This window comes from Scyliorhinus torazame, chromosome 8 (genome assembly GCF_047496885.1).
Source record: "Scyliorhinus torazame isolate Kashiwa2021f chromosome 8, sScyTor2.1, whole genome shotgun sequence".
NCBI lineage: Eukaryota > Metazoa > Chordata > Chondrichthyes > Carcharhiniformes > Scyliorhinidae > Scyliorhinus > Scyliorhinus torazame.
In genome coordinates, this window is record NC_092714.1 from 167297440 (window position 1) to 167324136 (window position 26697).

At 44.6% G+C, this 26697-nt stretch overlaps 1 protein-coding gene across 1 annotated transcript in view; it reads right to left on the minus strand.

The window, feature by feature from the left end:
* LOC140428237 (uncharacterized) overlaps positions 1–26697 on the minus strand; it is a 504514-nt gene that overhangs the window by 355933 nt on the left and 121884 nt on the right. The window contains exon 5 of the mRNA XM_072514486.1: positions 23302–23407. Coding sequence (XP_072370587.1) covers positions 23302–23407 — 106 coding nt within the window. The remainder of the gene's footprint in view (positions 1–23301; positions 23408–26697) is intronic.

A 26697-nucleotide genomic window follows, 5' to 3' on the forward strand; every position in this document is an offset into this window, starting at 1 on the left:
TGTGGCAGAGTTTGAAATATCAGTGTTACACAGAGGGTTAGTGTAAGTATCAGAGTGCGAAATATCAGTGTTTCAGAGAGGTGTTAGTGTGAGAAACCGAGTGTGAAATATCAGTGTTACAGAGAGGAGTTAGTATGATTGTGACAGTGTGAAATATCATTGTTACAGAAATGAGTTTATGTCAGTAACAGAGTGTGAAATATCATTGTTGCAGAGAGGAGTTAGTGTGAGTGACAAACTCCTCTGTGGAACACTGTGAAACTAACTCCGTTCTGTAACAGTGATATTTCATATTAGTCACAATCACAGTAACTCCTCTGTGCAACACTGATATTTCACACACTGTCACAATCACACTAACTCCTCTGTGCAACACTGATATTTCACAGTCTGTAACTCACACTAACGCCTCTGTGTAACTCTGATATTTCACACACTGATTCTCACCCTAACATCTCTCCGCAACACTGATATTTCACACTCTGCTTCGCACACTAACTCTTGTGTGCAACACTTATATTTCACACCCTGCTTCGCACACTAACTTATCTCTGCAACACAGATATTTCACACACTGTCGCAGTCACACTCACTCCTCTCTTTAACACTAATATATCACACACTGTCACTCACACTAACTCCTCTCTGCAACTCTGATATTTCACACTCTGCCATTCACACTCAGTCCTTTCTGCAACACTGATATTTCACACTGTCATTCACACAAACTCCTCTGTGTAATACTGATGTTTCACACTCTGTTTCTCACACTGACTTCTCTCTGCAACGCTGATATTTCACACAATGTTACTCACACTAACTCATCTGTGTAACACTGATATTTCACACTGTCACTATCACACTGACTCCTCTCTGCTGCACTGATATTTCACACTCTGTCACACACACAATCACCTCTCTGCAACACTGATATTTCACACTGTTACTCACACTAACTCCTTTCTGTAACACTGATATTTCAGTCTGTTCCTCACACTAACTCCTCTCTGTAACACTGATATTTCACACACTGTCGCAGTCACACTCACTCCTCTCTGCAACACTGATATATCACACACTGTCGCAGTCACACTAACTCCTCTCTGTAACACTGATATTTCACACACTGTCGCAGTCACACTCACTCCTCTCTGCAACACTGATATATCACACTCTGTCGCTCACACTAACACCTTTCTGTAACACTGATATATCACACTGTTCCTCACACTAGCTCCTCTGTGTAATACTGATGTTTCACACACTGTTTCTCACACTGACTTATCTCTGCAACGCTGATATTTCACACACCGTTACTCACACTGACCTCTCTCTGCAACACTGGTATTTCACAGTGTTTCTCACACTAACCCCTTCTGTAACACTGATATTTCAGTCTGTTCCTCACGGTAACTCCTCTCTGTAACACTGATATTTCACACTCTGTTTCTCACACTAACTCCTCTCTGCAGCACTGATATTTCACACTGTTACTGACCCAAACCCCCCTGTGTAGCACTGATATTTCACAGTCTCTCTCACACTAACTGCTGTGTGCAACACTGATATTTCTCACTCTGTTACTCACACTAACTCCTCTCTGCAACACTGATATATCATAGTCTGTTACTCATACTCACTCCTCCTGTAACACTGATATATCACTCTCTGTCACTCAGACTAACTCCTCTCTGTAACACTGATATATCATACTGTTACTCACAGTAACTCCCCTGTGTAGCACTGATATTTCACACTCTTTCTCTCACACTAACTGCTCTGGGTAACACTAATATTTCACACACTGTCGCAGTCACACTCACTCCGTTCTGTAACACTGATATATCACACTGTCACTCACACACTGTCACTCACACTAACTCCTCTGTGTATCGCTGATATTTCACACCCTGCCATTCACACTAACTCCTTTCTCAAACACTGATATTTCACACTCTGTCACGCACACTAGCTCCTCTGTGTAACATTGATATTTCACACTCTGTTACTCACACTAACTCCTTTCTATAACACTGATATTTCACACTCTGTTACTCACACAAATTCCTCTGTGTAACCCTGATATTTCACACTTTGTCACTCACACTAACTGCTGTGTGCAACACTGATATTTCACACTCTGTCACTCACACTAACTCCTCTCTGCAACACTGATATTTCACACACTGTTACTCACACTCTCTCCTCTGTGTAACACTGATATTTCACGCTGTTACTCACACTAACTCCGTTCTGCAACACTGATATTTCACACTCTGTCACTCACACTAATTCCTCTCTGTAACACTGATATTTCACACACTGTCGCAGTCACACTAACTCCTCTCTGCAACACCTATATTTCAAACTGTTTCTCACACTACCTCCTCTGTGCAACACTGATATTTCACACTCTGCCATTGACACTAACTCCTTTCTCAAACACTGATATTTCACACTCTGTTACTCACACTAACTCCGTTCTGTAACACTGATATTTCATACACTGTCACAATCACACTAACTCCTCTGTGTAACGGTGTTATTTCCCACTCTGTCACTCACACTAACTCCTCTGTGCAACATTGATATTTTACACTCTGTCACTCACACTAACTCCGTTCTGTAACACTGATATATCACACTGTCACTCACACTAACTCCTCTGTGTATCGCTGATATTTCACACTCTGTCACTCACACTAACTCCTCTCTGCAACACTGATATTTCACACTCTGTTTCTCTCAGTATCTCCTCTCTGTAACACTGATATTTCACACTGTCAGTCACACTAACACCTCTCTGTAGCACTGATATATCACACTCTGTTACTCACACTAACTCCCCTGTGTAGCACTGATATTTCACACTCTTTCTCTCACACTAACTTCTCTCTGCAACACTGATATTTCACACTCTGTTTCTCACATTAACCTCTCTCTGCAACACTGATATTTAACACTGTTTCTCACACGAACTCCTCGATGCAACACTGATATATCACACTCTGTCACTCACACTAACTCCTCTGTGCAACATTGATATTTTACACTCTGTCATTCACACTAACTCTTCCTGTAACACTGATATATCACACACTGTTACTCATACTAATTCCTTCTCAAACACTGATATTTCACACTCTTTCTCTCACACTAACTTCTCTCTGCAACATTGATATTTCACACACTGTCACAGTCACACCTCTCTGTAACACTGATATTTCACACTCTATCATTCACACTAACTCCTCTCTGCAACACTGATATTTCACACACTGTCACAGTCACACCTCTCTGTAGCACTGATATTTCACACACTTTCTCTCACACTAACTGCTCTGTGTAACACTGATATTTCCCACTCTTCCTCCCACACTAACTCCTCTGTGTAACACTGATATTTCACACACTGTCACAGTCACACTCACTCCTCTCTGCAACACTGATATTTCACACTCTTTCACTCACACTAACTCCTCTGTGTAACACTGATATTTCACACTCTGCCATTCACACTTACTCCTTTCTGTAACACTGTTATTTCACGCTCTGTCACTCACAATAACTCCTCTGTGTAACACTGATATTTCACACACTGTATCTCACACTAATCCCTTTCTGTAACACTGATATTTCAGTCTGTTTCTCACACAAACTCCTCTCTGTAACACTGATATTTCACACACTGTTACTCACACTCTCTCCTCTGTGTAACACTGATATATCACACTCTGATACTCATACTAACTCCTCTCTGTAACACTGATATTTCACACTCTGTTACTCATACTCACTCCTCTCTGTAACACTGATATTTCACACTCTGTCACGCACGCTAACTCAGCTGTGTAACACTGATATTTCACACTCTGCCATTCACACTAAGTCCTTTCTGCAACACTGATATTTCACACTCTGTATCTCACACTAACTCCTTTCTGTAACACTGATATATCAGTCTGTTTCTCACACTAACTCCTCTCTGTAACACTGATATTTCACACTCTGTTACACACACTCTCTCCTCTGTGTAACACTGATATATCAGTCTGTTACTCATACTAACTCCGCTCTGCAACACTGATATTTCACACTCTGTCACTCACACTAACTCCTCTGTGTAACACTTATATTTCACAATCTGTTACTCACACTAACTCCTCTCTGTAACACTGATAATTCACACTCTGTCACTCACACTAACTCCTCTGTGTAGCTCTGATATTTCACACTCTGTCACTTACACGAACTCCTCTGTGCTACACTGATATTTCACTCACTGTTTCTCACACTAACTCCTCTCCGCAAACTGATATTTCACACTCTGTCACTCACACTAACTCCTCTCTGTAACACTGATATTTCACACTCTTTCTCTCACACTAACCCCTCTCTGCAACACTGATATTTCACACACTGTCAGTCACACTCACTCCTCTCTGCAACACTGATATTTCACACACTGTCACAGTCACACTCACTCCTCTCGCTAACACTGATATTTCACACACTGTTTCTCACCCTAACTTCTTTCCGCAACACTGATATTTCACACTCTGCTTCGCACACTAACTCCTGTGTGCAACACTTATATTTCACACCCTGCTTCGCACACTAACTCCTTTCTGTAACACTGATATTTCACACACTGTCACAATCACACTAACTCCTCTGTGTAACGGTGATATTTCTCACTCCGTTTCTCACACACACTCCTTTCTGCAACACTGATATTTCACACACTGTCACAATCACACTAACTCCCCTGTGTAACACTGATATTTCACACACTGTTTCTCACCCTAACTTCTTTCCGCAACACTGATATTTCACACTCTGCTTCGCACACTAACTCCTGTGTGCAACACTTATATTTCACACCCTGCTTCGCACACTAACTCCTTTCTGTAACACTGATATTTCACACTCTGTCACTCACACTAACTTCTCTCTGCAACACTGATATTTCGCACACTGTCGCAGTCACACTCACTCCTCTCTTTAACACTGATGTATCACACACTGTCACTCACACTAACTCCTCTCTTCAACACTGATATTTCACACTCTGTCACTCACACTAACTCCTCTCTGCAACTCTGATATTTCACACTCTGCCATTCACACTAAGTCCTTTCTGCAACACTGATATTTCACACTGTCACTCACACAAACCCCCCTGTGTGGCACTGATATTTCACACTCTTTCTCTTAGACTAACTGCTGTGTGCAACACTGATATTTCTCACTCTGTTACTCACACTAACTTCTCTCTGGCACAATGATATTTCACACTCTTTCTCTTACACGAACTGCTGTGTGCAACACTGATATTTCTCACTCTGTTACACACACTAACTTCTCTCTGGCACACTGATATTTCACACTGTCACTCACACTAACTCATCTCTTTAACACTGATATTTCACACTGTCACAATCACACTGACTCCTCTCTGCAGCACTGATATTTCACACTCTGTCACACACAAACACCTCTCTGCAATACTTATATTTCACACCCTGCTTCGCACACTAACTCCTTTCTGCAGCACTGATATTTCACACTCTCTCTCACACTAACTGCTGTGTGCAACACTGATATTTCTCACTCTGTTACTCAGACTAACTCCTCTCTGTAACACTGATATTTCACACACTGTCACAGTCACACTCACTCCTCACTGCAACACTGATATTTCACACCCTGCCATTCACACTAACTCCTTTCTGCAACACTGATATTTCACACTCTGTATCTCACACTAACTGCTCTGGGTAACACTAATATTTCACACACTGTCGCAGTCACACTCACTCCGTTCTGTAACACTGATATATCACACCGTCACTCACACTAACTCCTTTCTCAAACACTGATATTTCACACTCTGTTACTCACACTAACTCCGTTCTGTAACACTGATATTTCCCACTCTGTTACTCACACTAACTTCTCTCTGCAACACTGATATTTCACACTCTGCTTCGCACACTAACTCCTGTGTGCAACACTTATATTTCACACCCTGCTTCGCACACTAACTCCTCTCTGTAACACTGATATTTCACACTTTGTCACTCACGCTAACTTCTCTCTGCAACACTGATATTTCACACACTGTCGCAGTCACACTCACTCCTCTCTTTAACACTGATATATCACATACTGTCACTCACAATAACTCCTCTCTTCAACACTGATATTTCACACTCTGCCATTCACACTAAGTCCTTTCTGCAACACTGATATTTCACACTCTGTTACTCACACTAACTCCGTTCTGTAACCCTGATATTTCACACTTTGTCACTCACACTAACTGCTGTGTGCAACACTGATATTTCACACCTGTCACTCACACTAACTCCTCTGTGTAACTCGGATATTTCACACTCGGCCTCTCACACAAATTCCTCTGTGTAATACTGATATTTCACACTCTGTCTCACACTAACTCCTCTCTGCAACACTGATATTTCACACTCTGCCATTGACACTAACTCCTTTCTCAAACACTGATATTTCACACTCTGTTACTCACACTCTCTCCTCTGTGTAACACTGATATTTCACACTCTGTTTCTCACACTAACACCTTTCTGTAACCCTGATATTTCACACTTTGTCACTCACACTAACTCCTGTGTGCAACACTGATATTTCACACCTGTCACTCACACTAACTCCTCTGTGTAACTCTGATATTTCACACTCGGCTTCTCACACAAATTCCTCTGTGTAATACTGATATTTCACACTCTGTTTCTCACACTAACTCCTCTCTGCAACACTGAAATTTCTCACTCTGTTACTCACACTAACTCCTCTCTGTAACACTGATATTTCACACTCTATTTCTCACACTCTCTCCTCTGTGTAACACTGATATTTCACACTGTTAATCACACTAACTCCCCTGAGTAGCACTGATATTTCACACTCTATCCCTCACACGAACTGCTCTGTGTAACACTGATATTTCACACACTGTCGCAGTCACACTCACTCCTCTCTGCAACACCTATATTTCAAACTGTTTCTCACACTACCTCCTCTGTGCAACACTGATATTTAACACTCTGCCATTGACACTAACTCCTTTCTCAAACACTGATATTTCACACTCTGTTACTCACACTAACTCCGTTCTGTAACACTGATATTTCACACAATGTCACAATCACACTAACTCCTCTGTGTAACACTGATATTTCACACTCTGTATCTCACACTAACTCCTTTCTGTAACACTGATATTTCAGTCTGTTTCTCACACTAACTCCTCTCTGCAACACTGATATTTCACACACTGTCACAGTCACACTCACTCCTCTCTGCAACACTGATATTTCACACTCTGCTTCGCACACTAACTCCTGTGTGCAACACTTATATTTCACACCCTGCTTCGCACACTAACTCCTCTCTGTAACACTGATATTTCACACTCTGTCACTCATGCTAACTTCTCTCTGCAACACTGATATTTCACACACTGTCGCAGTCACACTCACTCCTCTCTTTAACACTGATATATCACATACTGTCACTCACAATAACTCCTCTCTTCAACACTGATATTTCACACTCTGCCATTCACACTAAGTCCTTTCTGCAACACTGATATTTCACATTCTTTCTCTAACACTAACTGCTGTGTGCAACACTGATATTTCTCACTCTGTTACTCACACTAACTTCTCTCTGCAACACTGATATTTCACACTCTGTTTCTCACACTAACCTCTCTCTGCAACACTGATATTTCACAGTGTTTCTGACACTAACTCCTTCTGTAACACTGATATCTCACTCTCTGTTTCTCACACTAACTCCTCTCTGTAACACTGATATTTCACATTCTGTTACTCACACTAACTCCTCTCTATAACACTGATATTTCACACTCTATTTCTCACACTCTCTCCTCTGTGTAACACTGATATTTCACACTGTTAATCACACTAACTCCCCTGAGTAGCACTGATATTTCACACTCTATCCCTCACACGAACTGCTCTGTGTAACACTGATATTTCACACACTGTCGCAGTCACACTCACTCCTCTCTGCAACACTTATATTTCAAACTGTTTCTCACACTCTGCTTCGCACACTAACTCCTTTCTGTAACACTGATATTTCACACTCTGTAACTCACGCTAACTTCTCTCTGCAACACTGATATTTCACACACTGTCGCAGTCACACTCACTCCTCTCTTTAACACTGATATATCACATACTGTCACTCACAATAACTCCTCTCTTCAACACTGATATTTCACACTCTGCCATTCACACTAAGTCCTTTCTGCAACACTGATATTTCACACTGTCATTCACACAAACTCCCGTGTAGCACTGATATTTCACACTCTGTCACTCATACTCACTCCTCTCTGCAACACTGATATTTCACACTCTGCCATTCACACTAAGTCCTTTCTGCAACACTCATATTTCACACTGTCACTCACACAAACCCTCCTGTGTAGCACTGATATTTCACACTCTTTCTCTAACACTAACTGCTGTGTGCAACACTGATATTTCTCACTCTGTTACTCACACTAACTTCTCTGTGGCACACTAATATTTCACACTCTGTTTCTCACACTAACCTCTCTCTGCAACACTGATATTTCACTCTCTGTTTCTCACACTATCTCCTCTCTGTAACACTGATATTTCACACTGTCACTCACAGTAACTCATCTGTGTAATACTGAAATTTCACACTGTCACTATCACACTGACTCCTCTCTGCAGCACTGATATTTCACACCATGCTTCGCACACTAACTCCTTTCTGTAACAGGATGATCCGGGATAAGAGCGAAAGTAATGGTAGTTATTATGGGATACTTTAACTTTCCAAATATTGACTGGAAAAGATATAGTTCCAGTACATTAGATGGGTCGTTTTTTGTACAGTGTGTGCAGGAGGGTTTCCTGACACAGTTTGTTGACAGGCCAACAAGAGGCGAGGCCACATTGGATTTGGTTTTGGGTAATGAACCAGGCCAGGTGTTGGATTTGGAGGTAGGTGAGCACTTTGGGGACAGTGACCACAATTCAGTGACGTTTACGTTAAGGATGGAAAGGGATAAGTATACACCACAGGGCAAGAGTTATAGCTGGGGGAAGGGAAATTATGATGCCATTAGACGTGACTTGGGGGGGATAAGGTGGAGAAGTAGGCTGCAAGTGTTGGACACACTGGATAAGTGGAGCTTGTTCAAGGATCAGCTACTGCGTGTTCTTGATAAGTATGTACCGGTCAGGCAGGGAGGAAGGTGCCGAGCGAGGGAACCATGGTTTACCAAAGAAGTGGAATCTCTTGTTAAGAGGAAGAAGGAGGCCTATGTGAAGATGAGGTGTGAAGTTTCAGTTGGGGCGATGGATAGTTACAAGGTAGCGAGGAAGGATCTAAAGAGAGAGCTAAGACGAGCAAGGAGGGGACATGAGAAGTATTTGGCAGGAAGGATCAAGGAAAACCCAAAAGCTTTCTATAGGTATGTCAGGAATAAGCGAATGACTAGGGAAAGAGTAGGACCAGTCAAGGACAGGGATGGGAAGTTGTGTGTAGAGTCTGAAGAGATAGGCGAGATACTAAATGAATATGTTTCGTCAGTATTCACTCAGGAAAAAGATAATGTTGTGGAGGAGAATGCTGAGCTCCAGGTAAATAGATTAGATGGCATTGAGGTACGTAGGGAAGAGGTGTTGGCAATTCTGGACAGGCTGAAAATAGATAAGTCCCCGGGACCTGATGGGATTTATCCTAGGATTCTCTGGGAGGCCAGGGAAGAGATTGCTGGACCATTGGCTTTGATTTTTATGTCATCATTGGCTACAGGAATAGTGCCAGAGGACTGGAGGATAGCAAATAGAACATAGAACATAGAACAATACAGCGCAGTACAGGCCCTTCGGCCCACGATGTTGCACCGAAACAAAAGCCATCTAACCTACACTATGCCATTATCATCCATATGTTTATCCAATAAACTTTTAAATGCCCTCAATGTTGGCGAGTTCACTACTGTAGCAGGTAGGGCATTCCACGGCCTCACTACTCTTTGCGTAAAGAACCTACCTCTGACCTCTGTCCTATATCTATTACCCCTCAGTTTAAAGTTATGTCCCCTCGTGCCAGCCATATCCATCCGCGGGAGAAGGCTCTCACTGTCCACCCTATCCAACCCCCTGATCATTTTGTATGCCTCTATTAAGTCTCCTCTTAGCCTTCTTCTCTCCAACGAAAACAACCTCAAGTCCGTCAGCCTTTCCTCATAAGATTTTCCCTCCATACCAGGCAACATCCTGGTAAATCTCCTCTGCACCCGCTCCAAAGCCTCCACGTCCTTCCTATAATGCGGTGACCAGAACTGTACGCAATACTCCAAATGCGGCCGGACCAGAGTTCTGTACAGCTGCAACATGACCTCTCGACTCCGGAACTCAATCCCTCTACCAATAAAGGCCAACACTCCATAGGCCTTCTTCACAACCCTATCAACCTGGGTGGCAACTTTTAGGGATCTATGTACATGGACACCTAGATCCCTCTGCTCAGCCACACTTTCAAGAACTTTACCATTAGCCAAATATTCCGCATTCCTGTTATTCCTTCCAAAGTGAATCACCTCACACTTCTCTACATTAAACTCCATTTGCCACCTCTCAGCCCAGCTCTGCAGCTTATCTATATCCCTCTGTAACCTGCTACATCCTTCCACACTATCGACAACACCACCGACTTTAGTATCATCTGCAAATTTACTCACCCACCCTTCTGTGCCTTCCTCTAGGTCATTGATAAAAATGACAAACAGCAACGGCCCCAGAACAGATCCTTGTGGTACTCCACTTGTGACTGTACTCCATTCTGAACATTTCCCATCAACCACCACCCTCTGTCTTCTTTCAGCTAGCCAATTTCTGATCCACATCTCTAAATCACCCTCAATCCCCAGCCTCCGTATTTTTTGCAATAGCCTACCGTGGGGAACCTTATCAAACGCTTTGCTGAAATCCATATACACCACATCAACTGCTCTACCCTCGTCTACCTGTTCAGTCACCTTCTCAAAGAACTCAATAAGGTTTGTGAGGCATGACCTACCCTTCACAAAGCCATGCTGACTATCCCTGATCATATCATTCCTATCTAGATGATTATAAATCTTGTCCCTTATAATCCCCTCCAAGACTTTACCCACTACAGACGTGAGGCTCACCGGTCTATAGTTGCCGGGGTTGTCTCTGCTCCCCTTTTTGAACAAAGGGACCATATTTGCTGTCCTCCAGTCCTCTGGCACTATTCCTGTAGCCAATGGTGACATAAAAATCAAAGCCAAAGGTCCAGCAATCTCTTCCCTGGCCTCCCATAGAATCCTAGGATAAATCCCATCAGGTCCCGGGGACTTATCTATTTTCAGCCTGTCCAGAATTGCCAACACCTCTTCCCTACGTACCTCAATGCCATCTATTCTATTAGCCTGGGACTCAGCATTCTCCTCCACAACATTATCTTTTTCCTGAGTGAATACTGACGAAAAATATTCATTTAGTATCTCGCCTATCTCTTCAGACTCCACACACAAATTCCCATCCCTGTCCTTGACTGGTCCTACTCTTTCCCTAGTCATTCGCTTATTCCTGACATACCTATAGAAAGCTTTTGGGTTTTCCTTGATCCTTCCTGCCAAATACTTCTCATGTCCCCTCCTTGCTCGTCTTAGCTCTCTCTTTAGATCCTTCCTCGCTACCTTGTAACTATCCATCGCCCCAACCGAAACTTCACACTTCATCTTCACATAGGCCTCCTTCTTCCTCTTAACAAGAGATTCCACTTCCCTGGTAAACCACGGTTCCCTCGCTCGACGCCTTCCTCCCTGTCTGACCGGTACATACTTATCAAGAACACGCAGTAGCTGATCCTTGAACAAGCCCCACTTATCCAGTGTGCCCAACACTTGCAGCCTACTTCTCCACCTTATCCCCCCCAAGTCACGTCTAATGGCATCATAATTGCCCTTCCCCCAGCTATAACTCTTGCCCTGCGGTGTATACTTATCCCTTTCCATCATTAACGTAAACGTCACCGAATTGTGGTCACTGTCCCCAAAGTGCTCTCCTACCTCCAAATCCAACACCTGGCCTGGTTCATCACCCAAAACCAAATCCAACGTGGCCTCGCCTCTTGTTGGCCTGTCAACATATTGTTTCAGGAAACCCTCCTGCACACACTGTACAAAAAACGACCCATCTATTGTACTCGAACTATATCTTTTCCAGTCAATATTTGGAAAGTTAAAGTCTCCCATAATAACTACCCTGTTACTTTCGCTCATATCCAGAATCATCTTCGCCATCCTTTCCTCTACATCCCTAGAACTATTAGGAGGCCTATAAAAAACTCCCAACAGGGTGACCTCTCCTTTCCTGTTTCTAACTTCAGCCAATACTACCTCGGAAGAAGAGTCCCCATCTAGCATCCTCTCCGCCACCGTAATACTGCTCTTGACTAGCAGCGCCACACCTCCCCCTCTTTTGCCTCCTTCTCTGAGCTTACTAAAACACCTAAACCCCGGAACCTGCAACATCCATTCCTGTCCCTGCTCTATCCATGTCTCCGAAATGGCCACAACATCGAAGTCCCAGGTACCAACCCACGCTGCCAGTTCCCCTACCTTGTTTCGTATACTCCTGGCATTGAAGTAGACACACTTCAAACCACCTACCTGAACGCTGGCCCCCTCCTGCGACGTCAAATCTGTGCTCCTGACCTCTATACTCTCATTCTCCCTTACCCTAAAACTACAATCCAGGTTCCCATGCCCCTGCTGCATTAGTTTAAACCCCCCCAAAGAGCACTAACAAATCTCCCCCCCAGGATATTTGTGCCCCTCAGGTTCAGATGTAGACCATCCTGTCTGTAGAGGTCCCACCTTCCCCAGAAAGAGCCCCAGTTATCCAAAAATCTGAAACCCTCCCGCCTGCACCATCCCTGTAGCCACGTGTTTAAATGCTCTCTCTCCCTATTCCTCATCTCACTATCACGTGGCACGGGCAACAACCCAGAGATAACAACTCTGTTTGTTTTAGTTCTGAGCTTCCATCCTAGCTCCCTGAAAGCCTGCCTGACATCCTTGTCCCCTTTCCTACCTATGTCATTGGTGCCAATGTGGACCACGACTTGGGGTTGCTCCCCCTCCCCCCTAAGGACCCGGAAAACACGATCCGAGACATCACGTACCCTTGCACCTGGGAGGCAACATACCAAACGTGAGTCTCTCACGCTCCCACAAAATCTCCTATCTGTGCCCCTGACTATAGAGTCCCCAATTACTAATGCTCTGCTCCTCTCCCCCCTTCCCTTCTGAGCAACAGGGACAGACTCCGTGCCAGAGGCCCGTACCCCATGGCTTACCCCTGGTAAGTCGTCCCCCCCACAAGTATCCAAAGCGGTATACTTGTTTCTCAGGGGAACGACCGCAGGGGATCCCTGCACTGACTGTTTTTTCCCAGTCCCTCTTACAGTTACCCACCTATCTCCAATCTTTGGTGTAACTAATTCCCTGAAGCTGCTATCTATGACCCCTTCTGCCTCCCGAATGATCCGAAGTTCTTCCAACTCCAGCTCCAGTTCCCTAACTCGGTCTTGGAGGAGCTGGAGATGGCAGCACTTCCTGCAGGTAAAATCAGCAGGGACACTAACTGCATCCCTCACCTCAAACATCCTGCAGGAGGAACATTGTACTCCCTTCCCTGCCATTCCTCTAACTTTCTTCCAAGATCTGGCTAACAACTAAATTAAATTTTTATAAAAAATAATAATAATATAATAAAAATATGGTACTTACCTCAGACCAATGGGTTTTATTATTAGGTTAGAGGAGGATGGCGGGTGGGAGACACTACACGTGTAGTGTCTCGGGTTTCCTCTCCACCAGAATTTATTAGTGAGGGTCTTCCCAGACGTCCGCGGGTCGACTTCCTGATCCCGCCTAAAAAACTAATTTAAGGAAAAGAGAAAAAGTCTCAGCTCCTGCTGAAACTGACTCACCACTCACGAATGCTCTCACGCCGCCGAAATCGCCTGGCCTGCCCCTGCAAAGAGAAGTGCTTTTAAAGGTTGACTTACCTCCCAGCACCCTCCTTCCGCAATGCTCCCGCTGAAACTGACTAACCAGCTGCTCTCACGCCACCGAAATCGACTGGCCTGCCCCTGCAAAGAGAAGTGCTTTTAAAGGTTGACTTACCTCCCAGCACCCTCCTTCCGCAATGCTCCCGCTGAAACTGACTAACCAGCTGTTCTCCCGCCGAAATCGACTGGCCTGCCCCTGCAAAGAGAAGTGCTTTTAAAGGTTGACTTACCTCCCAGCACCCTCCTTCCGCAATGCTCCCGCTGAAACTGACTAACCAGCTGCTCTCACGCCACCGAAATCGACTGGCCTGCCCCTGCAAAGAGAAGTGCTTTTAAAGGTTGACTTACCTCCCAGCACCCTCCTTCCGCAATGCTCCCGCTGAAACTGACTAACCAGCTGCTCTCCCGCCGAAATCGACTGGCCTGCCCCTGCAAAGAGAAGTGCTTTTAAAGGTTGACTTACCTCCCAGCACCCTCCTTCCGCAATGCTCCCGCTGAAACTGACTAACCAGCTGCTCTCACGCCACCGAAATCGACTGGCCTGCCCCTGCAAAGAGAAGTGCTTTTAAAGGTTGACTTACCTCCCAGCACCCTCCTTCCGCAATGCTCCCGCTGAAACTGACTAACCAGCTGCTCTCACGCCACCGAAATCGACTGGCCTGCCCCTGCAAAGAAAAGTGCTTTTAAAGGTTGACTTACCTCCCAGCACCCTCCTTCCGCAATGCTCCCGCTGAAACTGACTAACCAGCTGCTCTCACGCCACCGAAATCGCCTGGCCTGCCCCTGCAAAGAGAAGTGCTTTTAAAGGTTGACTTACCTCCCAGCACCCTCCTTCCGCAATGCTCCCGCTGAAACTGACTAACCAGCTGCTCTCACGCCACCGAAATCGACTGGCCTGCCCCTGCAAAGAGAAGTGCTTTTAAAGGTTGACTTACCTCCCAGCACCCTCCTTCCGCAATGCTCCCGCTGAAACTGACTAACCAGCTGTTCTCCCGCCGAAATCGACTGGCCTGCCCCTGCAAAGAGAAGTGCTTTTAAAGGTTGACTTACCTCCCAGCACCCTCCTTCCGCAATGCTCCCGCTGAAACTGACTAACCAGCTGCTCTCACGCCACCGAAATCGACTGGCCTGCCCCTGCAAAGAGAAGTGCTTTTAAAGGTTGACCCTTTGTTCAAAAAGGGGAGCAGAGACAACCCCGGCAACTATAGACCGGTGAGCCTCACGTCTGTAGTGGGTAAAGTCTTGGAGGGGATTTTAAGAGACAAGATTTTTAATCATCTAGATAGGAATAATATGATCAGGGATAGTCAGCATGGCTTTGTGAAGGGTAGGTCATGCCTCACAAACCTTATCGAGTTCTTTGAGAAGGTGACTGAACAGGTAGACGAGGGTAGAGCAGTTGATGTGGTGTATAAGGATTTCAGCAAAGCGTTTGATAAGGTTCCCCACGGTAGGCTATTGCAGAAAATACGGAGGCTGGGGATTGAGGGTGATTTAGAGATGTGGATCAGAAATTGGCTAGCTGAAAGAAGACAGAGGGTGGTGGTTGATGGGAAATGTTCAGAATGGAGTTCAGTCACAAGTGGAGTACCACAAGGATCTGTTCTGGGGCCGTTGCTGTTTGTCATTTTTATCAATGACCTAGAGGAAGGTGCAGAAGGGTGGGTGAGTAAATTTGCAGACGATACTAAAGTCGGTGGTGTTGTCGATAGGGTGGAAGGAAGTAACAGAGGGATATAGATAAGCTGCAGAGCTGGGCTGAGAGGTGGCAAATGGAGTTTAATGTAGAGAAGTGTGAGGTGATTCACTTTGGAAGGAATAACAGGAATGTGGAATATTTGGCTAATGGAAAAGTTCTTGAAAGTGTGGATGAGCAGAGGGATCTAGGTGTCCATGTACATAGATCCCTGAAAGTTGCCACCCAGGTTGATAGGGTGGTGAAGAAGGCCTATAGAGTGTTGGCCGTTATTGGTAGAGGGATTGAGTTCCGGAGTCAGGAGGTCATGTTGCAGCTGTACAGAACTCTGGTACGGCCGCATTTGGAGTATTGCGTACAGTTCTGGTCACCGCATTATAGGAAGGACGTGGAGGCTTTGGAGCGGGTGCAGAGGAGATTTACCAGGATGTTGCCTGGTACGGAGGGAAAATCTTATGAGGAAAGGCTGATGGACTCGAGGTTGTTTTCGTTGGAGAGAAGAAGGTAAGAGGAGACTTAATAGAGGCATACAAAATGATTAGGGGGTTGGATAGGGTGGACAGTGAGAGCCTTCTCCCGCGGATGGAAATGGCTGGCACGAGGGGACATAGCTTTAAACTGAGGGGTAATAGATATAGGACAGAGGTCAGAGGTAGGTTCTTTACGCAAAGAGTAGTGAGGCCGTGGAATGCCCTACCTGCTACAGTAGTGAACTCGCCAACATTGAGGGCATTTAAAAGTTTATTGGATAAACATATGGATGATAATGATATAGTGTAGGTTAGATGGCTTTTGTTTCGGTGCAACATCGTGGGCCGAAGGGCCTGTACTGCGCTGTATTGTTCTATGTTCTATGTTCTAACACTGATATTTCACACTCTGTCACTCACACTAACTTCTCTCTGCAACACTGATATTTCACACACTGTCACTCACACTAACTCCTCTCTTAATACTGATATTTCACACTCTGACACTCACACTAACTCCTCTCTGCAACATCTATATTTCAAACTGTTTCTCACACTACCTCCTCTGTGCAACACTGATATTTCACACTCTGCCATTGACACTAACTCCTTTCTCAAACACTGATATTTCACACTCTGTTACTCACACTAACTCCGTTCTGTAACACTGATATTTCACACACTGTCACAATCACACTAACTCCTCTGTGTAACGGTGATATTTCCCACTCTGTCACTCACACTAGCTCCTGTGTAACTCTGATATTTCACACTCTGTGACTCACACTAATTCCTCTGTGTAACACTTATATTTCACCATCTGTTACTCACACTAACTCCTCTCTGTAACACTGATATTTCACACTCTGTCACTCACACTAACTGCTGTGTGCAACACTGTTATTTCACGCTCTGTCACTCACACTAACTCCTCTCAGTAACACTGATATTTCACACTCTGTCACTCACACTAACTCCTCTGTGCTACACTGATATTTCACTCACTGTTTCTCACACTAACTCCTCTCCGCAAACTGATATTTCACACTCTATAACTCACACTCTCTCCTCTGTGTAACACTGATATATCACACTCTGATACTCATACTAACTCCTCTCTGCAATACTGATATATCACACTCTGTTTCTCACACTAACCCATGTGTGTAACAGTGATATTTCACACTCTCTCTCACACTAACTTCTCTGTGTAACACTGATATTTAACACACTGCCACAGCCACACTCACTCCTCTCTGCAACACTGATATTTCACACACTGTCGCAGCCACACTCACTCCTCTCTGCAACACTGATATTTCACACACTGTCACAGTCACCCCTCTCTGCAACACTGATATTTCACACTCTGTTACTCACACAAATTCCTCTGTGTAACACTGATATTTCACACCTGTCACTCACACTAACTCCTCTGTGGAACTCTGATATTTCACACTGTTACTCACATTAACTCCCCTGTGTAGCACTGATATTTCACACTCTATCCCTCACACTAACTGCTCTGTGTAACACTGATATTTCACACACTGTCGCAGTCACACTCACTCCTCTCTGCAACACTGATATATCACACTCTGTCGCTCACACTAACTCCTCTCTGCAACACCTATATTTCAAACTGTTTCTCACACTACCTCCTCTGTGCAACACTGATATTTCACACTCTGCCATTGACACTAACTCCTTTCTCAAACACTGATATTTCACACTCTGTTACTCACACTAGCTCCTCTGTGTAACACTGATATTTCACACCTGTCACTCACACTAACTCCTCTGTGTAACACTGATAATTCACACTGTTACTCACACTAACTCCCCTGTGTAGCACTGATATTTCACACTCTATCCCTCACACTAACTGCTCTGTGTAACACTGATATTTCACACACTGTCGCAGTCACACTCACTCCTCTCTGCAACACTGATATATCACACTCTGTCGCTCACACTACCTCCTCTGTGCAACATTGATATTTCACACACTGTAACAATCACACTAACTCCTCTGTGTAACGGTGATATTTCTCACTCCGTTTCTCACACAAACTCCTTTCTGTAACACTGGTATTTCACACTGTGTTTCTCATACTAACTCCCGTCCGTAACACTGATATTTCACACACTGTCACAATCACACTAACTCCCCTGTGTAACACTGATATTTCATAGTCTGTAACTCACACTAATGCCTCTGTGTAACTCTGATATTTCACACAATGTTTCTCACCCTAACTTCTCTCCGCAACACTGATATTTCACACTCTGCTTCGCACACTAACTCCTGTGTGCAACACTTATATTTCGCACCCTGCTTCGCACACTAACTCCTTTCTCAAACACTGATATTTCACACTCTGTTACTCACACTAGCTCCTCTGTGTAACACTGATATTTCACACCTGTCACTCACACTAACTCCTCTCTGTAACACTGATATTTCACACTGTTACTCACACTAACTCCCCTGTGTAGCACTGATATTTCACACTCTATCCCTCACACTAACTGCTCTGTGTAACACTGATATTTCACACACTGTCGCAGTCACACTCACTCCTCTCTGCAACACTGATATATCACACTCTGTCGCTCACACTACCTCCTCTGTGCAACACTGATATTTCACACTCTGCCATTGACACTAACTCCTTTCTCAAACACTGATATTTCACACACTGTAACAATCACACTAACTCCTCTGTGTAACGGTGATATTTCTCACTCCGTTTCTCACACAAACTCCTTTCTGTAACACTGGTATTTCACACTGTGTTTCTCATACTAACTCCCCTGTGTAACACTGATATTTCATAGTCTGTAACTCACACTAATGCCTCTGTGTAACTCTGATATTTCACACAATGTTTCTCACCCTAACTTCTCTCCGCAACACTGATATTTCACACTCTGCTTCGCACACTAACTCCTGTGTGCAACACTTATATTTCGCACCCTGCTTCGCACACTAACACCTTTCTGTAACACTGATATTTCACACTGTTTCTCACACTACCTCCTCTGTGTAATACTGATGTTTCACAGTCTGTTCCTCACACTAACCTCTCTCTGCAACACTGATATTTCACAGTGTTTCTCACACTAACCCCTTCTGTAACACTGATATTTCACACTGTCACTCACACTAACTCCTTCTGTAACACTGATATTTCACACTCTGTTACAGTCACACTCACTCCTCTCTGTAACACTGATATTTCACACTCTGTCACTCACACTAACTCCTCTCTGCAACAATGATATTTCACACTGTTACTCACACTAACCCCTTCTGTAACACTGATATTTCACACTGTCACTCACACTAACTTCTCTCTGTAACACTGATATTTCACACACTGTCGCAGTCACACGCACTCCTCTCTGCAACACTGATATATCACACTCAGTGTGAGTGACAGAGTGTGATATTTCAGTGTTGCAGAGAGGGGTTAGTGTGAATGTGGCAGAGTTAGAAATATCAGTGTTACACAGAGGGTTAGTGTAAGTATCAGAGTGCGAAATATCAGTGTTACAGAGATGTGTTAGTGTGAGAAACCGAGTGTGAAATATCAGTGTTACAGGGAGGAGTTAGTGTGAGAGTGTGAAATATCAGTGCTACACAGGGGAGTTAGTGTGAGTAACAGTGTGAAATATCAGTGTTACAGAGAGGAGTTAGTGTGAATGTGGCAGAGTTTGAAATATCAGTGTTACACAGAGGGTTAGTGTAAGTATCAGAGTGCGAAATATCAGTGTTACAGTGATGTGTTAGTGTGAGAAACCGAGTGTGAAATATCAGTGTTACAGAGAGGAGTTAGTATGATTGTGACAGTGTGTGAAATATCATTGTTGCAGAGAGGAGTTAGTGTGAGTGACAGAGTGTAAAATATCAGTGTTTCACAATGGAGTTAGTGTGAGTGACAAACTCCTCTGTGGAACACTGTGAAACTCACTCCGTTCTGTAATAGTGGTATGTCATATTAGTCACAATCACAGTAACTCCTCTGTGCAACACTGATATTTCACACACTGTCACAATCACACTAACTCCTCTGTGTAACGGTGATATTTCTCACTCTGTTTCTCACACAAACTCCTTTCTGTAACACTGATATTTCACACTCTGTCACTCACACTAACTCCTCTCTGCAACACTGATATTTCACACACTGTCACAATCACACTAACTCCCCTGTGGAACACTGATATTTCACACCCTGCCATTCACTCTAACTCCTTTCTCAAACACTGATATTTCACACTCTGTCACTCACACTAACTCCTTTCTGTAACACTGATATTTCACACTCTGTTACTCACACTAACTCATCTATGTAACACGGATATTTTACACTGTCACTCACACTAACTCATCTGTGTAACACTGATATTTCACACTGTCACTATCACACTGACTCCTCTCTGCTGCACTGATATTTCACACTCTGTCACACACACAATCACCTCTCTGCAACACTGATATTTCACACTGTTACTCACACTAACTCCTTTCTGTAACACTGATATTTCACACTCTGTCACGCACACTAACTCCTCTCTGCAACACTGATATTTCACACTCTGTTACTCACACTAACTCCTTTCTGTAACACTGATATTTCACACTGTTACTGACACTAACTCATCTGTGTAACACTGATATTTCACAATCTGTCACAATCACACTAACTCCTCTCTGTAACACTGATATTTCACACTGTTACTCACACTAACTCCCCTGTGTAGCACTGATATTTCACACTCTTTCTCTCACACTAACTGCTCTGTGTAACACTGATATTTCACACACTGTCGCAGTCACACTCACTCCTCTCTGCAACACTGATATTTCACACTCTGTCACTCACACTAATTCCTCTCTGTAACACTGATATTTCACGCACTGTCGCAGTCACACTAACTCCTTTCTGCAACACCTATGTTTCAAACTGTTCCTCACACTACCTCCTCTGTGCAACACTGATATTTCACACTCTGCCATTGACACTAACTCCTTTCTCAAACACTGATATTTCACACTCTGTTACTCACACAAACTCCTTTCTGTAATACTGGTATTTCACACACTGTCACAATCACACTAACTCCCCTGTGTAACACTGATATTTCACACACTGTTTCTCACCTTCACCTTTCTCCGCAACACTGATATTTCACACTCTGCTTCGCACACTAACTCCTTTCTGTAACACTGATATTTCACAATCTGTCACTCACACTAATTCCTCTCTGCAACACTGATATTTCACACACTGTCGCAGTCACACTCACTCCTCTCTGCAACACTGATATTTCACACTCTTTCACTCACACTAACTCCTCTGTGTAATACTGATATTTCACACACTGTTTCTCACACTGACTTCTCTCTGCAACGCTGATATTTTACACACCGTCACTCACACTAACCTCTCTCTGCAACACTGATATTTCACAGTGTTTCTCACAGTAACTCCTTCTGTAACACTGATATTTCAGTCTGTTCCTCACACTAACTCCTCTCTGCAACACTGATATTTCACACTCTGATTCTCAGACTAACTCCTTTCTGTAACACTGATATTTCACACTGTTACTGACACTAACTCATCTGTGTAACACTGATATTTCACACTCTGTCACTCACACTAACTCATCTATGTAACACTGATATTTTACACTGTCACTCACACTAACTCATCTGTGTAACACTGATATTTCACACTGTCACTATCACACTGACTCTTCTCTGCTGCACTGATATTTCACACTCTGTCACACACACAAACACCTCTCTGCAACACTGATATTTCACACTGTTACTCACACTAACTCCTTTCTGTAACACTGATATTTCAGTCTGTTCCTCACACTAACTCCTCTCTGCAACACTGATATTTCACACTGTTACTGACACTAACTCCTCTGTGTAACACTGATATTTCACACTCTGCCACGCACACTAACTCCTCTCTGCAACACTGATATTTCACACTCTGTTTCTCAGACTAACTCCTTACTGTAACACTGATAATTCACTCACTGTTTCTCTCACTATCTCCTCTCTGTAACACTGATATTTCACACTCTGTCACTCACACTAAATCCTCTCTGCAAAATTGATATTTAACACTGTTTCTCACACTAACTTCTCTCTGCAACACTGATATTTCACACTGTTACTCACACAAACTCCCCTGTGTAGCATTGATATTTCACACTCTCTCACACTAACTCCTCTCTGCAACACTGATATATCACACTCTGTTACTCATACTCACTCCTCCTGTAACACTGATATTTCACACTCTGTTACTCACACTAACTCCTCTCTGCAACACTGATATATCACACTCTGTTTCTCACACAAATTCCTCTGTGTAACACTGATATTTCACACTCTGTCACTCACACTAACTTCTGTGTGCAACACTGATATTTCACACCTGTCACTCACACTAACTTCTGTGTGCAGCACTGATATTTCACACCTGTCACTCACAATAACTCCTCTGTGCAACACTGTTATTTCACACTCTGTCACTCACACTATCTCCGTTCTGTAACACTGATATTTCACACTCGGCTTCTCACACAAATTCTTCTGTGTAACACTGATATTTCATACTATATTACTCACACTCTCTCCTCTGTGTAACACTGATATATCACACTCTGTTACTCATACTCACTCCTCCTGTAACACTGATATATCACACTCTGTCACACTCACAGTAACTCCTCTCTGCAACACTGATATTTCACACTCTGTCACAGTCACACCAACTCCTCTCTGCAACACTGATATTTCACACTCTGTCACATTTAAAAATATCCACTCACAAGAATATTCTGATAAACTACACAAATATTGTATACATTAATCATTCTTTAAATACTGGCAATGCACAATTTGTAAATATATTTGACGTTTTTCTCCTCTCTTACCCTCCGAGCACATCCTGGAGGTTGAACTGGTAGAGGCTGTTGATGGGCACTGTTTGAAATGACACAAAGCGATGCTCAAATGGAGCTGGTTGTGGCGGCCTGTCATCTAAACGGAGAAGGGTTACAAGGTCATTGCTTGCATGATTATAAAGTCAGAGGAATTGGCTGAATCAATCTTGCAGAGGGGAATGAGAGGCAGAGGTATTGGCAGATCCATCCCTGTTATAAGGCCTCGGTGATGCCGGCTGCTGCTCTATTGACGTGCAAGGAAGCTGCTGAATCCTCCCTCAGCAGTGAGGAATCTCACCAGGAGAGACAGCCATTATCAAGCATAAATATCCAAACAAGAATTCCTCAATCCCTGAACTCTGAAGCAATGTGGAGACAAAGAGAAACCTCGGAGACCATTTTCGGTACTGGATCTTAAAAGTATTGACCCGGTTTTCAAAACTCTCGACACAATGAATAGGAGTAGTTTATTTGCCCCCTCGAGTTTTTAATCCAATCATCTACGACCTCAAATGCACTGCCCCACCCGCTCCCCATATCCCTGGATTACCCGAGGAACCAGAAATGTGTCTATCCGAGCCTCAAATATCCTCAATGAAGGGACATCCACAAGCCCCTGGGGTCGAGACTGAGTTCCACAATCTCAGACTGTAATCTCTTTGTAATGTTTTGCTTGGGACAGCAGCTGTTCATTCTGATGTTCACACCTCTTCTACATGCATCTTTTGTTCCTTTACTTGTCCTATTCTCACTACCTTTGGCCCTGCACATTAATGAAGATGAACATCTTGCCAAGGTCATCCCCACACCCCCACTACTTGCCTTCAAACAACCGCACAACCTCAAACAAACCATTGTTTGCAGCAAACTACCCAGCCTTCAGAACAGTGACCACAACACCACACAACCCTGCCATGGCAATCTCTGCAAGACGTGCCAGAGCATCGACATGGATACCACCATTATACGTGAGAACACCACCCATCAGGTACGCGGTACATACTCGTGCGACTCGGCCAACGTTGTCTACCTCATACGCTGCAGGAAAGGATGTCCCGAAGCGTGGTACGTTGGTGAGACCATGCAGACGCTGCGACAACGAATGAACGGACATCATGCGACAATCACCAGGCAGGAATGTTTTCTTCCAGTCGGGGAACACTTCAGCAGTCAAGGGCATTCAGCCTCTGATCTCCGGGTAAGCGTTCTCCAAGGTGGCCTTCAGGACGCGCGACAACGCAGCATCGCCGAGCAGAAGCACACGAGTGCGGCCTCAAACGAGACCTGGGATTCATGTCGCATTACATTCATCCCCCACCATCTGGCTTGCAAAATCCTACCAACTGTCCTGGCTTGACACAATTCACACCTCTTTAACCTGGGGTTACCCCATCTCTGGATCTGTAAAGATTTAATCACCTGCTAATGCTCGCATTCCAAGCATTGTCTGGCATCTTTGAATCTGTCTATATATGTGTTTCTGGAACAGACCTCTTCATTCACCTGAGGAAGGAGCAGCGCTCCGAAAGCTAGTGACATCGAAACAAACCTGTTGGACTTTAACCTGGTGTTGTAAGACTTCTTACTGTGCTCACCCCAGTCCAACACCGGCATCTCCACATCTTAAAAGATCATATCCATGCTCCCTTGCCAAGTTATGCCTCCAATGGCCCCTCAATCCCTACCTGCCAAGCTAAGTCCCTCACACATCTGTACCAAGCCTGCCAAGCTATACCCTACCACCCACCCTCCGGGCCCTTCATACATCTGCACCAAGCTATGCCACTTCCATGCTCAATAATTCACTGTATACTCTGGAGACAACCAATGAACACTATAATGACAAATGGATGTGTTAAAAAAGGTTTAAAATAATTAATTTCTAAAAATTGTTTGGAAATACAGCCAATAAATGTGTCAATCATCCAATCTTTCAAGTTTCAATATCAGTAATTGTAAGCACTTGGAAATTCTTTATCTTGTGCAAATAAACATGGAAAAATTGACAGAATAGATCAGAGAGCCAAAGCTGTGAACCACGTCATGTTTTTTGGGCACAGGTGTTTTAGTACTCTAATGGGTATTTGGGTTCACAGCTAAGAAAACATAACAAGGCTTGGCTAAGAACCCAGAAATCCATTAAAGTTTTGAAGAAGCTGAGTGGCTAAGGGCGTGATCTAATGGCCGCCTTGCACCCGAATGAGAGCGCAATGCGGCCAGTAGATCCTGGGAGAGACCTCCCGCAGGTTTCCCGACAACTGGTATACCCCATGGGATCTAACGAGATGCTGCAAGGCGTCACGTTCAGAATCCTGCCCACAATGGCGGGACCAAGCTCACCCGCCTAAGTAGGTTTAAGCAGGATCTACCGGCCTCCCAACATCGACCAGCTTCCCCAGGGTGATCCCAGCCGGGCACCATTCAGTATTGATCCAGACAATTGTGGACCAGCGGAACGGTATTCAGGTGGGTTCTCCCGGGCCATCGGAGGCACCTTGTTGGTCAGGGATAGGACATGTGGCCCCCTGGCCCTTCCCTTGAACGTGGGCCCCTTGGCACTGCCAGGCTGGCACCTTGCCACTGGCACCCTGGCACTGCTAAGGTGCCTGGGTGGCACTGCAAAGCCACCAGGAGCACTGTCATGGATCAGGGCCTGAGGCGGTCCATACCCATGAAAGGAGGGTGGATGGGGGTTACAAAGGGTAGGGGGGTGCAGGGCAGGTATAAAGTGGCCTCCAGAAGGTTTGGGGGGGTGAAGAGTAGAGGTCCTGGAAGGTGGGGGAAGTCCTGAAAGGAGGGGCTCCCAGAGACCCCATAGCAGGGTGTCATCACTTGGCGGGGTGTGGTACCCATGTGCGGGGGGCCCTCAAGCTCACTTGGAGATTGGGGCACCCTTTCAAAATGGTGGCCTGATCTCTGAGAAGCCAGCCTGGCCTTTGAATTCAGCTCCTCAGTGATGAATATAATTCTAAGGGCATGATCCAATGAAAAGGTTTCTCAGTGTGGCAGCAAGCGGGAACTGCCGCAAGCTTCCCGACGTTCGACCCGGTGAGGCTGTCACTGGTATCAAATGTGAATTGGTTCACTTAACGAGATCCCAGGGCTTCATGCTGCAAATTATGGTCCTGCCGGTGGATTTGCTCGGACTGTGCCTGCCAGCTCGCCGTCAACACGAGGGAGCAGCACTTAAACCGATCCCGCAGAGCAGACCTCACACAGCTCGCAGCCATGCCACCGAGGAGACCAGCCGCACAATTCAGGGATGCTGATCTTGCCAGGTTGTTGGATGTGGTCGAGACCAGACGGGATGCCATGTTCCCCTGAGGGGCTTGGAGGGTCAGCTACAGGGCAGCCAGTGCCGCCTGGGAGGAAGTGGCAGCGGCCATC